Raw genomic sequence first — 12,884 nt, forward strand, 5'->3', positions numbered from 1 at the left:
CCAACCGATGCCCCCGGAGCCCTGGCTACCAGTTTCTACCTAAGCTTCAGATGAAATGGCTTCCAGATGTGCAGCTGCTGTTCTGCCTGTGTTTTCCTCCAAGGCGCTGGTGCTATGAGAGCTCTCAGCTTCCAGGTCATCCCCACCGCTCACACGGACAAGCTGGCTGAGTTTAACGTGGCTGCATTCCTTTTGGCTTGTGTTTTAAATGTTCAGTGTATCTGCTTACTACTCTCCAAGCATGGAAGAAAAGACCCGGTCTTGTGTTCAAGCGGCAGTGACATCTCCTAGCCCCACAAATTCCAAATATTGCTCCTAAACAGCAACCTTTCCTTTTTTTTTTTTTTTGTAAAGAAATTATTGTGTCTGTGTATCATATATAGTTCACTCTTTACAATACAAAGTGTTAAAATGTCCAACAAAAATAAATATCAATGTTACAGTAGCTGGAGTATTCGGTACAATAGATCCCTGCCATTCTTGATTGAAGTGCTCAGCGAAGACGGAATTTCATTTGGGTATTTCCCCAGAGATTTGACAAGTCTCATGTCCCTGCCACTAAGGCTTGTTCCTGGGATTGGGGCCACTCTTCCCAGGCAGATGCAGGAGGGAGGAGTCGAGCGCCGGAGAGGAGTTGCGATGTCAAGGTCTCCAGACCTTAAGGGGAGCCTTTGTCACCAAGTGGCGGAGCTGTAGTTCTTGCTGGTCCTAACTGTGGAGTCGGAACACTCCCCTTCCGAGGAGTCGCAGTCTGAGTCTCCAAACTGCACAGGGTTCTGCAAAGTCCAGACAAGAGCTCTTAGTTCTCGGCGTGAACGCTTCCCCGGGTCACAGCCCTCCTTGAAGGTGAGCACGTCCCACCTTATAGGCGCTGACAACGATAATAGATGAGGGCTGGGCCCTGCTCCCGGGGGAGCTTATGGAGCTATATAAAGTTGGTGATGCTGGTGGTGTCGGTGGCCTTGTACCAATGCCCCCCACATCCTCATTTCCATAGCATTCCAGTGTCCCGGGTACCACTTACTGAAGGTCCAGTCTACTTACCTGCTGAAATAGATCATTTCTTACAGACTTGATAGAAATTACACCTTTTACTGGTAAGGAAACTGACCTTCAGAGAAGGAAAGCAATGGGCCCAAGGTTACACGGCAGGCAGAGTGGCTGGGGCTGGCCTGCGTCTAGGCAGCCTGAATCTAGGGCTTACACTTATGAGTGCCACACACTCCTGGCTCTCCAAAGGCCGGATTAGTCTACATAAGAACCAGCATCTGGGGCTGAAGAGATGGCTCAGCGGTTGGGAGCACTGACTGGTCTTCCAAAGGACCGGGTTCGATTCCCAGCACCCACATGGCAGCTCACAACCCAAAATCTGACACTCGTAGACATACAATGCACATAAAATAAAAAGAAATAATTAAAAAAAAAAAAAAGGAAACATCATCTGGGCTGGAGAGATGGCTCAGAGGTGAAGAACACTGGCTGCTCTTCCAGAAGTCTTGAGTTCAAGTCCCAACAACCACATGGTGGCTCACAACCATCTACAATGTGATCTAATGCCCTCTTCTGGCATGCAGGTGTACATGCAGGCAGAATACTGTATACATAATAAATAAATAAATAAATAAATACTTTTTAAAAAAAAGAAAAAGAACAAACAGCATTTTCTGTGTTGTAGCAGTGTCTTCCAGAGCAGAGCGAGGGCGTGGAGGGAGGGACACTCAGTCGCTTTAATAGGATTGGGAGGTGCGGGAGGAGGGGATAGGGCATCCTGAACATTTCATGTCTCTGCTTTATCTGGGAGACACTGTCCTTATTCAGGGTGCCCGTGGCTATTTATTTACTTTGTGGAGGCAGTGTATATGTCATCTACTGAGAAAAAGTTATAAAGGCCCTGAGGCATGAAAATACTTGTGTTGACTAGACTTTTCGTGGGCTTGATACAATAGCTAGAGTCATTTGAGGAGAGGAGACCTCAGTTCAGAAACATGCCTTTGTCAGACCCGCCCACAGGCGCGTCTGTGGTCTGTCTCCTTGACTAAAGACTGATGTGGGAGGACCCAGCTCACTGTGGGTGGTACCATCCCTTGGCGGGTTGGCTTGGGTTGTTTAAAAAAAAAAAACAACCCTATGGCCACTGCTACAGTTTCTGCCTTGGCTTCTCAGTGATGGACTGTGAGCTGTAAGCTGAAATAAACCTTTCTTCCCTAGGTTGCTTCAGTGACAGAGAGCAACTGAGGAAAATATTTTAAGCCTAGAAGAGCCAGGAAGGGCTGCGTGGGGTGAGGAGGAGGAGGAGGAGGAGGAGGAGGAGGAGGAGGAGGAGGAGGAGGAGGGAGGGTGCCCACCTCGTAGCCGCCGCGCTCCTCGGCGGCGCACAGCTTGCCCAGGGACATCTGCGTCTTCACTCGCCTGACTGCACACTCCTTGTCAGACAGCCCATCGGAGTGGGAGGAGATCTCGATGGGGGCCTCGGGTGTCTGCGACAGCAGGTCATCCAGTGTCTCCGCCAGGCGCTCTCCCCGTCTGTCGGCTGAGTCGTCGGGGCTGTTTGAGTGGTCGCTGGTGTTTCCTTCCTCCCCATCAGACACAGAGAAGTTCTCGGAGCTGAGTGTGGAGTAGGACTGGAAGCTGCTAATGCAGCGGTGAGGCCTGGAAACAGGAAACACGCGCGGACTTAGCCAGAGGAGGGGGGCCTCCCTGCCTGTCTGTCAGCCGAGTGACGGGAATACTGCCATCTCCTGCCGCGTTCCAGGGGAAGACCAAAGTCCAGATAGGTAGAAAACATTTCCGGAAGAAGAGAGGAGTTATGGACTGACCTGTGCCCTCCCGGAATTCTCTAGAACGTATCCATCTCTCTCATGCGAGGGCACAGGAAGAGAGTGGCTGTCTGCAAGCTAGGAAGAAAGCTGTGGCGAGGAACGGAATGGCCTGTCACTGTGAGCTTGGGTTTTCAGTTTCCACCACTGGGAGAAATATATGTTGTTCCATAAACCGCCCCTGTCTATGATACTTGACTATGGCCGCACGAATACACTATCTCAGGGCAGTCCACTGGAAACCAGCAGTCACCGCGAACAAGCCCCGCTCCTGTCAAACCAGATGCTGTGCTCTGCAGTGCGACTGGATCTGTACTCATGCTCTCTCTGTGAAGTTCTCCGGAAGTGAATCTGATGACCTGTATGAGCTGCTGCACAGAGGCAGCGTTCAGACACGGTGGCGGGAAGGCATCAGCACTTAGTTGAGTTTGTCTCCCTGGGCAGTGGTGCCGACCGGCCTCCAGCTGAGCCCTGGGTAGCACGCTGGATGGAGTCACAGGCTCCTGTGGGCCTTACCTCTGTCTTCGAGGAAATTCCACTTCACTGTCCACTTCCCCTTCCTCTTCCGAGGAGTCATCTCCACTCTGAGGAGGACACGGAGAAAAAGCCTTTATTGATTTTAGAATCTCCCTCTTCCCCATCTCTACTGGCCTCTGACAGGTTTAGTTTTCATTGAAAGGGGCTTAGTGAGAGCCTGCGGACAGTCTCTTCAACCTATCCCTCCCCATCTGCACAGGGGAGCTCCTAGCTGGAACCCTACCACTCTAGAGGCCGAGACAGGCGGATAGTGAGGACAGCCCAGATACACAGTGAGTTCTGGGTCATCCTGGGCTAAATTAGACGTTGTCTCAAAAACAAATGACAAAAAAAAAAATCCAAACAAACAACAAAAACCCAAAGCATCTCCCAAATAAAACAAACAACTCCCCAATACCAAACCAGAGCAGCTCAGACCAACACAACACACACACACACACCCTCCCTTCAACATCAGTGTGCCCTGTTTCCATGACAACAGGCTCTTTCCCAGGTGCTAGAAGACACACAACTTTCCCTTTGCCTCCAGGAGGGGGAAGCCACATACAAGTGTCCAGGGAACAGTGAGCAAGAGGAAGCAGGCGAGCTCTGAGATTCGGGACTCAGTCCTGTCACTGCTGCCACAGGCGCTCTGGGGCTTTTCATAGGAACCCCACCCAGATGGAGCTTTCCAGCTCTGCCAAGGCCAGCAAGGGCTTTCCTCTTTCTATATCAATCGTTTTGCCGCTAATACTGTGGCTATGCTAAGCCATATGGTGTGTAGACATCTGATCGCCCTGTAATGATACTCAACTCCAGTGATGGTGCAGTCACACAAATGCATGTGCCGATACTTTCCTATTATTATTATTATTATTAGTTTGTTTTTTGAGACAGGGATTCTCTGTGTAGCCTTGGCTGTCCTGGACTCACTTTGTAGACCAGGCTTGCCTCGAACTCACAGAGATCTGCCTCTCTCTGTCTCCTGAGTACTGGAAATAAAGGCATGCGCCACCATGCCCAGCCTACTTTCCAATTTTTAAAAAAGGCTGTCCTGGCATTTTCACCGAGTCCACATGTTGGCAGGCACAAGGGTGCTCTGGCTGGGACTGAGAGGACCACTGGGTTCTTTGGCTGATGTGAAAGGCTATACATGTGCATGCCTGGCAGCTAATCTTCCCCGGGGCACCAAGGACAGAAAGTCAGCCACAGGTAAGAGCAGCTGTCCTTACCCCAGCACCACAGTACCCTGGATTACAGAGTCTCCTGGGAGCTCAGATGGTCCCACCACCGATCCAGTGGGAAGGATCCAAAGGCTGGGGGGTAATTTACAACTTAAAAGCCAGTTCTAAAACATCACAATTTTATTCATTGTATTTTATTTTTGACATGCATTTTTTTTTTCTTAAATAGGAAAGACAGTGCTGGAGTTAGTTGTCCTAATTGCCAAGATGAGCAGCTATTTTTAGGAACACCCACTGAACTGCATCTTGGGAAAGAGAAACTGGCTGCTGTGGGGGGGTGCAGTGAATGTGCTGTGTGCTCTGGGGGCCTGCAGAGCCAGAGGTGGCATCAAAGTGGCAGTAAGGATGCTCAAAGGTACATGTGGCGTGAAGTGACTGAGAAAAGGTGTGGGTTTCTTTTGGGGTTGGTTAGCCAGGCCAAGGCTGGTGAGCTGGCTGGGGGCGAAGGCATCTGCCATCAAATGAAACAGGCTAATGTCAGCAGGCTGCCTTCCAGATGCCATGCTAGACACTTTAATACACGTAGTCTTCAAATCGACCAGCATGGCCGAGTCCACCACTGGGCTCTCTGTGCACGGTGACAGATTCACAGAGGTGCTAGGTGGATGACCCTGACTTTGAAATGCCTGACTCCCAAGCTTAGAATGTCCAACACCACAGAGGACAACCAGGCAGTCCTCCGTAGAGGAGACAGACAGTTCGCAATTCAGAACCAGCTGGGTCAAGGTGGTTGCTAGTGTTTTCTAAAGAATAACTTAAAGAACATTAGTGCGGGTTGTGGAGGGGGCAGTGGTGTAGAAACACAGGCTTTAAAAAGCTATGTAGTCTGGGGCTGGAGAGATGGCTCAGGGGCTAAGAGCACTGGCTGCTCTTCCAGAGGTCATGAGTTCAATTCCCAGCAACCACATGGTGGCCCACAGCCATCTGTGGTGAGATCTGGTGCCCTCTTCTGGCGTGCAGGCATATATGAAGGTGAAACACTGTATACTTAAATATATCTTTAAAAAAAAAAAGCTATGTAGTCAAACGGATGCAGGAAATGCTGGATGACACAGTTCACTATGCCGCTTCTCCAAGACCATGTTTGCCATCGCACAACAGTAAAAGAAACCTCTGTGTTTTGTTGGCTCGCTCTTTCCCCAAATGCACACCTTTTAATGTCCAATTTTATACCGTGCATCACGTTATTGATGCTGCCATCCTCTGATGGCAGCGACAGGCTACTTTTGCCATACCTTACCTTCTGAACGGGCCGCGGCTTTTGAGGTAGCATTGGGGGTGTGAATTGATGAGAAACACCAGACTGACAGCCATTAAATCCATTTGCCTCCATTCTCTCGGAGCTTTGGGCGTTTCCCCAAAGAGGATTGTGTGCTGGTGAACTGGGCCGCTCTGGGCTCCTCCCCACTGGCTCAGGCGTGGGAACATCTAAAGACCCAGAGTGCTCCGGCCTGCACTGGAAACAGGGATCATAAGGTTCCGCTTGGCAACAGCCCCAGGGTCCGACTTGGTCCCGGTCAAGTTCCGAATTTCTCCAGCAATCTGCTGCCATGGCTGTGGAGATGAGGTCCGGGCTGGAGCCAGGCATCTGTCTCTGCGCATGGTTGCTGAGTGGACTCCGCAGGGCCGCCGCCGGGCCAAAGTACCTCAGGTTATTGGCGCAGGTTGCAATGTCCTGACCGTGAGTGTTGAGTCTGGGATGGCGGCTCTGCGGCAGGGCGGAAGGGAGTTGCTGGTGTTGCTGCTGAAGAGGATCATGCTGAAGGTCGGGCGGGCACTGAGCCTGAGCGTGGTGCAGGTAGCTGGGGTGTGGGGAGTTTTCCTGGGCTGGCTGGCTTTTCAAGATGGCTGCAAAGTCACTATGGCTACCCCTGCTAGTCCCTCGGCGGTGACGCGGTTTGCTTCGGTATCGGCTCTTGGTGCTTGAGGCGCACATTTTGGGACTTGCAGACAGAGGGGATGCACTGGGAACCGCTTCTGTACTGGGGATGCTTTCGGATCGCAACAGGTCTGGCCTGGGAAGGAGAGCAGGTCTGTTTCAGACTCATCAAAAAACATGTTCAACGTTGGATAAAATATGCTAAGCTTTACAGTACACTCTTGGGTTATAGGTTTGCGATGCTGGGGAGCAGATCCAGTGTCATGTGACTATCAGGCAAGCACCCCTCTGCTCAGCTACACCCCGAGCCCTACACCCTCTGTTGTTATTGCACGTGTGTTTGTTGGAGATGGTGCCTCATTCTGTGGCCCGGGCTAGTCGCACACTCGCGGCAAGCTTCCTCCTGAGGCCTGGAACGGTTAGAGGGAGCCACCTACCTGGCTTCACACAGTCTTTTAGTCAGCACTCACTGACACGGGTTTTACCCCACGGAGACAGCAGGTGTACACGAGAGAATCCTTTAATGTCACAGTACAGCGCCGGATAAAACAGCAAAAGCTGGGAAGCACTCTAAATGTCCACTTCCAGAGATTTCCTTTTAAAATTTAATTTATTTTAATTATCATCGTGGGGGAGTACATAGGGGGTGTGCGTGTGTGTATGCGTGCGTGTGTGCATGTGTATGTGTGTTTCACAGTGCATGTATAAAGGCCAGAGAACAACGCTGGGGGAGTTGGTCATCTCCTTCCACCATGGGATTTGGGGACTGAACTCAGGTTCTCTGGTTTGCTTACTTTTACCAGGTGAGCTCTCTCACTGGCAGCTTTTATTTCTCTGTGCTCTGAGTCACTAACGTACACACCTTGTTCTTTCCAGTTCTGTTTCACAGGGTCCTTACTGTGTTCCCCGTGATCCTGGCTGTTGGCTCGGCACCCTCGGGCCGAGCTACGGGCGCGGGAGCTTGCTCACATCAGACATCAGTCTAATGATGCACCTGGGCGAGCTGTCCGTCACAAAGGAAACGGAAGTCTCACTCTGTGGCCCAGGCTAGTCTCACACTCGTGGCAATCTTCCTACTGCAAGCCCCTTGAGTAGGTACCACAGAACAAGCCTCAGGCTCAGCAAGCAAGATCTAAAATGTCCAAAGAATTTGCCCTAGACATGGTCTCTTGCAAAGATGAGACCGTGTGTTATCCATGCTTGTATATGACGGGTCCTAGCAAGGAGTCTAATTACAGCAGGTTCTCAGTGAATCCTAAGGGCAGGTGGGAAAGGAGGGCGTCAGAGAGAGTAAAAGAGCCCAGGAGGTCAGGCAAAGGCAGCAAGAAAGGGCTAGGGAGAAGCGACAGTGGATTTCCATTCTTCCCTCCCTCTTTGAGACAGGGTCCCTAAGCCCAAGCTGGCCTTGAACTTTGCTGAGATGACCTTGAGCTAATCACCCTGCCTCTGCTTCCTGAGCGCTGCTGCTGCTGCTGCTGCTGCTGCGACTGCAGGCACGTGTCACCGGGGCCTGTTTATACCATGCTGGGCACGGAACCCGGGCCGTTGTGCGTGTTCTAAGAGTACTCCACCATACGGCCTATGCCCCCAAGCTAACATTCGCTTTTATCCTAATGGAAGGAGCCTCACTCAGCTGTGCTCCAGTGCCTACAGGGCCAGTGTGAGGGTCACACACAGGGGGAAGCCGAAGCATCAAAGTACAGCCCAGCCCACGTGTAAAAAGCAGTTCCTGAGCTGATCAACGGCTCCTGCAGGCCAGCTGTGCCCCACGTTTGGGGCCAGACAAGACACCCAGCAGGAGGAGGTTTCAGAGCTCAAGGGGCTACACAATTCCTTTTTAAATTTTTATTTATTTTTTAAAGAATTATTTATTTATAGCATATATACAGTGTTCTGCTTTCATGTATGCCTGTATACCAGAAGAGGGCACCAGATCTCATTATAGATGGTCATAAGCCACCATGTGGTTGCTGGGAATTGAACTCAGGACCTCTGGAAGAACAGACAGCACTCTTAACCACTGAGCCATCTCTCCAGCCCCCACATTCCTTTTTTTTTTTAAACAGCAGAAACACTCTCCCAGCTAATTCTGAGGCAGCCAGATGCAGTGGCCCTGGTTGGAAGAGGGCATGCAGCAAACAGTCCCCTCTGCATGCTGTCCCGGCCCCTCCCAACTCAGCTGCGGCATCTGACACACCACCATGCAAGCACTGCAATCCTGCGGACACTGCTGCTAGTCAGCTTGTGCTGTAGAGAGGACCTGGGCGGAAGAGATTCAAGGGCTTCTCCTGGGACAATGGAGCACTCCAGGGTTGGGTTAGCATGCACTTGCACGGTAACAGGCTGTGGGGCACCCAAGGGAGAGTTGAGGAGAAAGCGTCCCAAGTTAGGTGACGGGCAGACCTCACAGAGTGACCTTGCTCAACCGCTTCGCAGCCTGCAACACGCCTCATGGTTTGCAAAGTGCCTGGCTCTGACTGTCACATGGGTACTTCATAAGGGCATTGAGTATCACGGGTGGTGGCAGTGGTGGCTTGGCATCACCAAGCAGAGTGATCCCTTGACCTGGAGAGTTTTACTCTAGAGCACAGTTCTTTCCCACTCCAGGCTTCTCTTTTAGATGTCTCCTATGGAAAACAGGCTGGGAGGACCTACATGAAACTCCGATGGCCAAGAAGGACTCTTGACTGAAGGACTCCATCAGATTTGCCTGTGGGTATAACTGTGAGGGTTAACGTAGGAGAGCCTAGCCTGCTATGGGCTGGGCATTTCTAGACATGTGGCCTGGGCTGTAAAAGAAAGGTAGTAGAGGGCTGGAGAGACGGCTCAGAGGTTAAGGGCACTGACTGCTCTTCCAAAGGTCCTGAGTTCAATTCCCAGCAACCACATGGTGGCTCACAACCATCTATAGTGAGATCTGGTGCCCTTGGCCTGCAGGTGTACATGCAGGGAGAGTGCTGTATACGTAATAAATAAATCTTAAAAAGAAAGAAAGAAAGAAAGGTAGTTGAAGGTGAGCAGTGCTTCTCCACGGTCTCTGCTTCAGTTCCTCTCTCTCCCCAGGTTCCATCTTGAGATCCCGCTCCCCTTGCCTGAACTATGGGCTGTAACCTGTAAGTCAAGCAAACCTCTTTCCTCCCCAAGCTGGTTTTGGTCAATGTGTTAACATAGCAACGGAAAGCAAGTGGAAGCCAGCAGCACCCTTCCAGCTCTCGACTGGGACTGAGGCTTCAGGTGGCGGTTGGCTTCTCTGCTCTCCGGCCTCTCCCAAGGTGTCTGAATCTAGGACTGAACTGTCCAAATGATCTAACATTTTCCCCCTTGATGGTGACGGGCAGGGCAGTGTCTGGCAGGCTGCCTGCCTTAGGTTCAGCTTTTCGGCTCACTTGCGACATCAACTCCTACTTTTGAGTTGCATGGTCCCTTTTGCTTCCTGGGTGCACTTGGTCTTAAAACCGTGGGCAGAGAAGAGTCAGTGAGTGGACTCAGCCCCTGATCAGTACAAAAGACAAAAGCAAGGCTTGTGCAGGCTGCTGCTGAGAACTGCTTCTCAGCTCTCCACCAGAAGATGGTTGGGGCAGTAAGTTAATAGGAGCCTGGAGTCAGCTCATGGTGTGGTCATTAGGAGTTAGGACTGGAGCAGTTGTTCCATGCTGGAATGTCCACTGTTTGTTTGCGCAGCCTTCCGAAATTGTTCTCGATGCTCAGGAGATAAGGGAACGGCTGACAAGTGTGACCTCGTGAAGTTAAAGAGTGTCTCCTCAATGAAGGAAGCAAGTTTACCAAATGAAGGGACAGCCTCCAGAAAAGGATGAAAATCCTTGCTAGCTGCCCATCGGATGGGCATCAAGATGGAGAAAAATAAAGAGCCCCCCCCCCTCTTCTCCAAAAGAAGTGGCCAACTCACATGGTGGCTCCTATCTATAATGAGATCTGGTGCCCTCTTCTGGTATACAGGTGTACAAGCAGGCAGGAGACTGTATACATAATAAATAAATAATTTTTTTAAAAAAGCAGGCTAAGGAATTGAACCGAATATCTTCAGTAGAAGAATTACAAATGGCCACTAACGACTCTCAAGTGTTCAACAGGGCTGGGGACATGGCTCAGTCAGCAAGGTGCTCGCCACATAAGCTTGAAGGAATAAGTTTGATTTCCATCACCCATGTGTATAAAAAGAAGCCAGGTGTGGTGGCATGGCCTTGTAATCTCAGCTTGGAGTGGGGCTGAGTTGTGGGGGTAGGGGAGAGGGGAAAGGGGGGCAGAGGCAGAGAGATTCCTGGGACCTGCTGGCCAGCCAGCCCAGCCTACTTAGTTTCAAAACAAAACAAACCAACCAAACAAACAAAAAACAAAAACAAAAAATGATGTGGATGTCATCTGAGGAACAACAGTTAAGAATGACCTCTTCTCTCCATATGTACGTATGTACATACATACATGTGCACACCTATTTGTATATACACACACAAACTGAAAAAAAAAAAACCCAGTGTTTCATACCTCTAGCCATCAAGGAAATGCAAATTAAAACTACTTTGAAATTCCTTCTCACCTCAGTTAGTGACTCTCATCAAGAAAACAAATGACTACAAATGCTGGCAAGGACGTCAAGGGAACTTGTTCACCGCTGGTGTGGGTGTAAACTGGTGCGTCTGGAAATCAAGAGGCTCCCCCAAGAAGCTAGAGCTAGAGTCAGCTCGTGACCAGTCTTAGCACTCTTGTGGACACCCCTGATGGACTGCGGGCCCTAATAGGCAGAGTCGTGCACACACACGTTTACTGCAGCTGTACGCACAACAGACAGGAAATGGAAGCAGCCTAGTTACCCACCAACAGAAGAGTGGATAATGGGGGTGAGGTACACATGCACAACGGGATTTTTTTTAGTCAGCTGTAAATGAAAAATATTATGAACAACAATTATGAAAACTGACAGATCTGAAAAATATTATAAAGTAAGGTAACCCGGGCTCAAAGACAAACACCCTGTGTTCTCTGTCATATGTGGATCCCAGCTTCAAATGTAGACGCATGCATTAACGTGTGAGTGAGCAATATGTGGGGGACAGGAAACTAGCAAGGGCCCCGAGAGTCAGGGGAAGAGCTTTAGTGGAGAGGAATGGGAGGATTACAGAATATACTTGCTGTGGGGGGGGGGGGAGGAATACTAGGGGTGAAAGGGTTTGAGCAGGCATGGGGGACGGGGATGGGGGGAGGGGAGAGAGAGAGACAAGAGTTGCATGGAGGGTCAAGGGAATCCAAGCAAGTATGGAAATGCCATAAAACTCTGCTACTTTCCAAGTTAATGAAATTAAAAAAGACAAACATGCTTTCTTGGCTTGTGTTTTCTCCTTCCTATTTTCCTACTGCATTTGGTTCAAGTCTTACAGGGCCAGGCTTGGGACGTTCTCTGGCATGTGGGAATTAGAAGGCTCACAGGTTTTGGTAATTCTAAAAGGAGTGAAAAGTATTCTAAGATGTTTTTGAAGGTGCTAGGCATCCAAGCCTAGCTCTACATCGAAGCCCACCCTCTCTAAAGATGTATCTCCACTTGCTAATGCTGAGATGAAACCAATATAAAGCAAGTACAATAAAAGGGGAAAGAAGCTGGTGGTGGCGGCGCATGTCTTTAATCTCAACACTTGGGAGGCAGAGGTAGGTGAATTTCTGTGAGTTGGAGGCCAGCCTGATCTACAGAGTGAGTTCTAGGACAGCCAGGGCTACACAGAGAAACCCTGTCTCAAAAAAACAAACCAACCAACCAAACAAATAAATGGGGAAAGAATGATTTCTTAGACGTTAAACCCTGGGGGGCTGGAGAGATGACTCAGGGCTTAAGAGCACTATGTGCCCTTCCAGAGGTCCTGAGTTCAACGCCCAGCAACCACATGGTGATTTATACTCTATAATGTGATCTGATGCCCTCTTCTAGTGTGCAGGTGTATATGCAGATGGAACACTCATTTACATAAAACAAATAAATCTTTAAAATTGAGTTTGAGGCCAGTCTGGGCAACTGCCTAACAAACAAACAAACAAACAAACAAACAAAAAGTCATAAAGTCTACCTCCATTCAGAGGTGGAGTAAGGGAGTTACTTACTTGGTTAGGTGTATGTAATCAATGGCCAGTTCTCTAAGTAAACATATTGATGATGCATGCACAGACCACTGTGTCAAAAATCAAGAGATACGATGAACTCGGTTCTGTTTCTTAGGGTTGTAAGAATAGAAAGAAATTCCGTGTGCCACGATGATACCGTTTACCCATGAGGATATTGGTGTTGAGAGAGGCCAGGTGACATGGCCCACGGCGCACACTTCCAAAGCAGGGCCGGAGTTTCAACCCAGATCTGGCATATACTTTTCTTTCCTGTATCTGGGCTAAGATAAGGTGCCTCAGATAGTAAGAAATGAGACTGCTAGG

General features: G+C 49.8%; 1 protein-coding gene across 3 annotated transcripts in view; it reads right to left on the minus strand.

Annotated features, from left to right (window-relative positions):
- The window catches only part of MAP3K13 (mitogen-activated protein kinase kinase kinase 13), a 162,623-nt gene that overhangs the window by 3,467 nt on the left and 146,272 nt on the right, over nt 1-12,884 (minus strand). For all 3 annotated transcript variants that reach the window (XM_084801743.1, XM_084801742.1, XM_084801744.1), the window contains 4 exons: nt 5,817-6,591; nt 3,333-3,400; nt 2,346-2,649; nt 6-776 (listed from right to left, as the gene is read on the minus strand). In XM_084801743.1, the coding sequence (XP_084657869.1) occupies nt 675-776; nt 2,346-2,649; nt 3,333-3,400; nt 5,817-6,591 (1,249 nt within the window). In that variant the 3' untranslated portion in view covers nt 6-674. The remainder of the gene's footprint in view (nt 1-5; nt 777-2,345; nt 2,650-3,332; nt 3,401-5,816; nt 6,592-12,884) is intronic.

The sequence above is a fragment of the Acomys minous genome (assembly GCF_964271855.1).
Source record: "Acomys minous genome assembly, chromosome: 11".
Lineage (NCBI taxonomy): Eukaryota > Metazoa > Chordata > Mammalia > Rodentia > Muridae > Acomys > Acomys minous.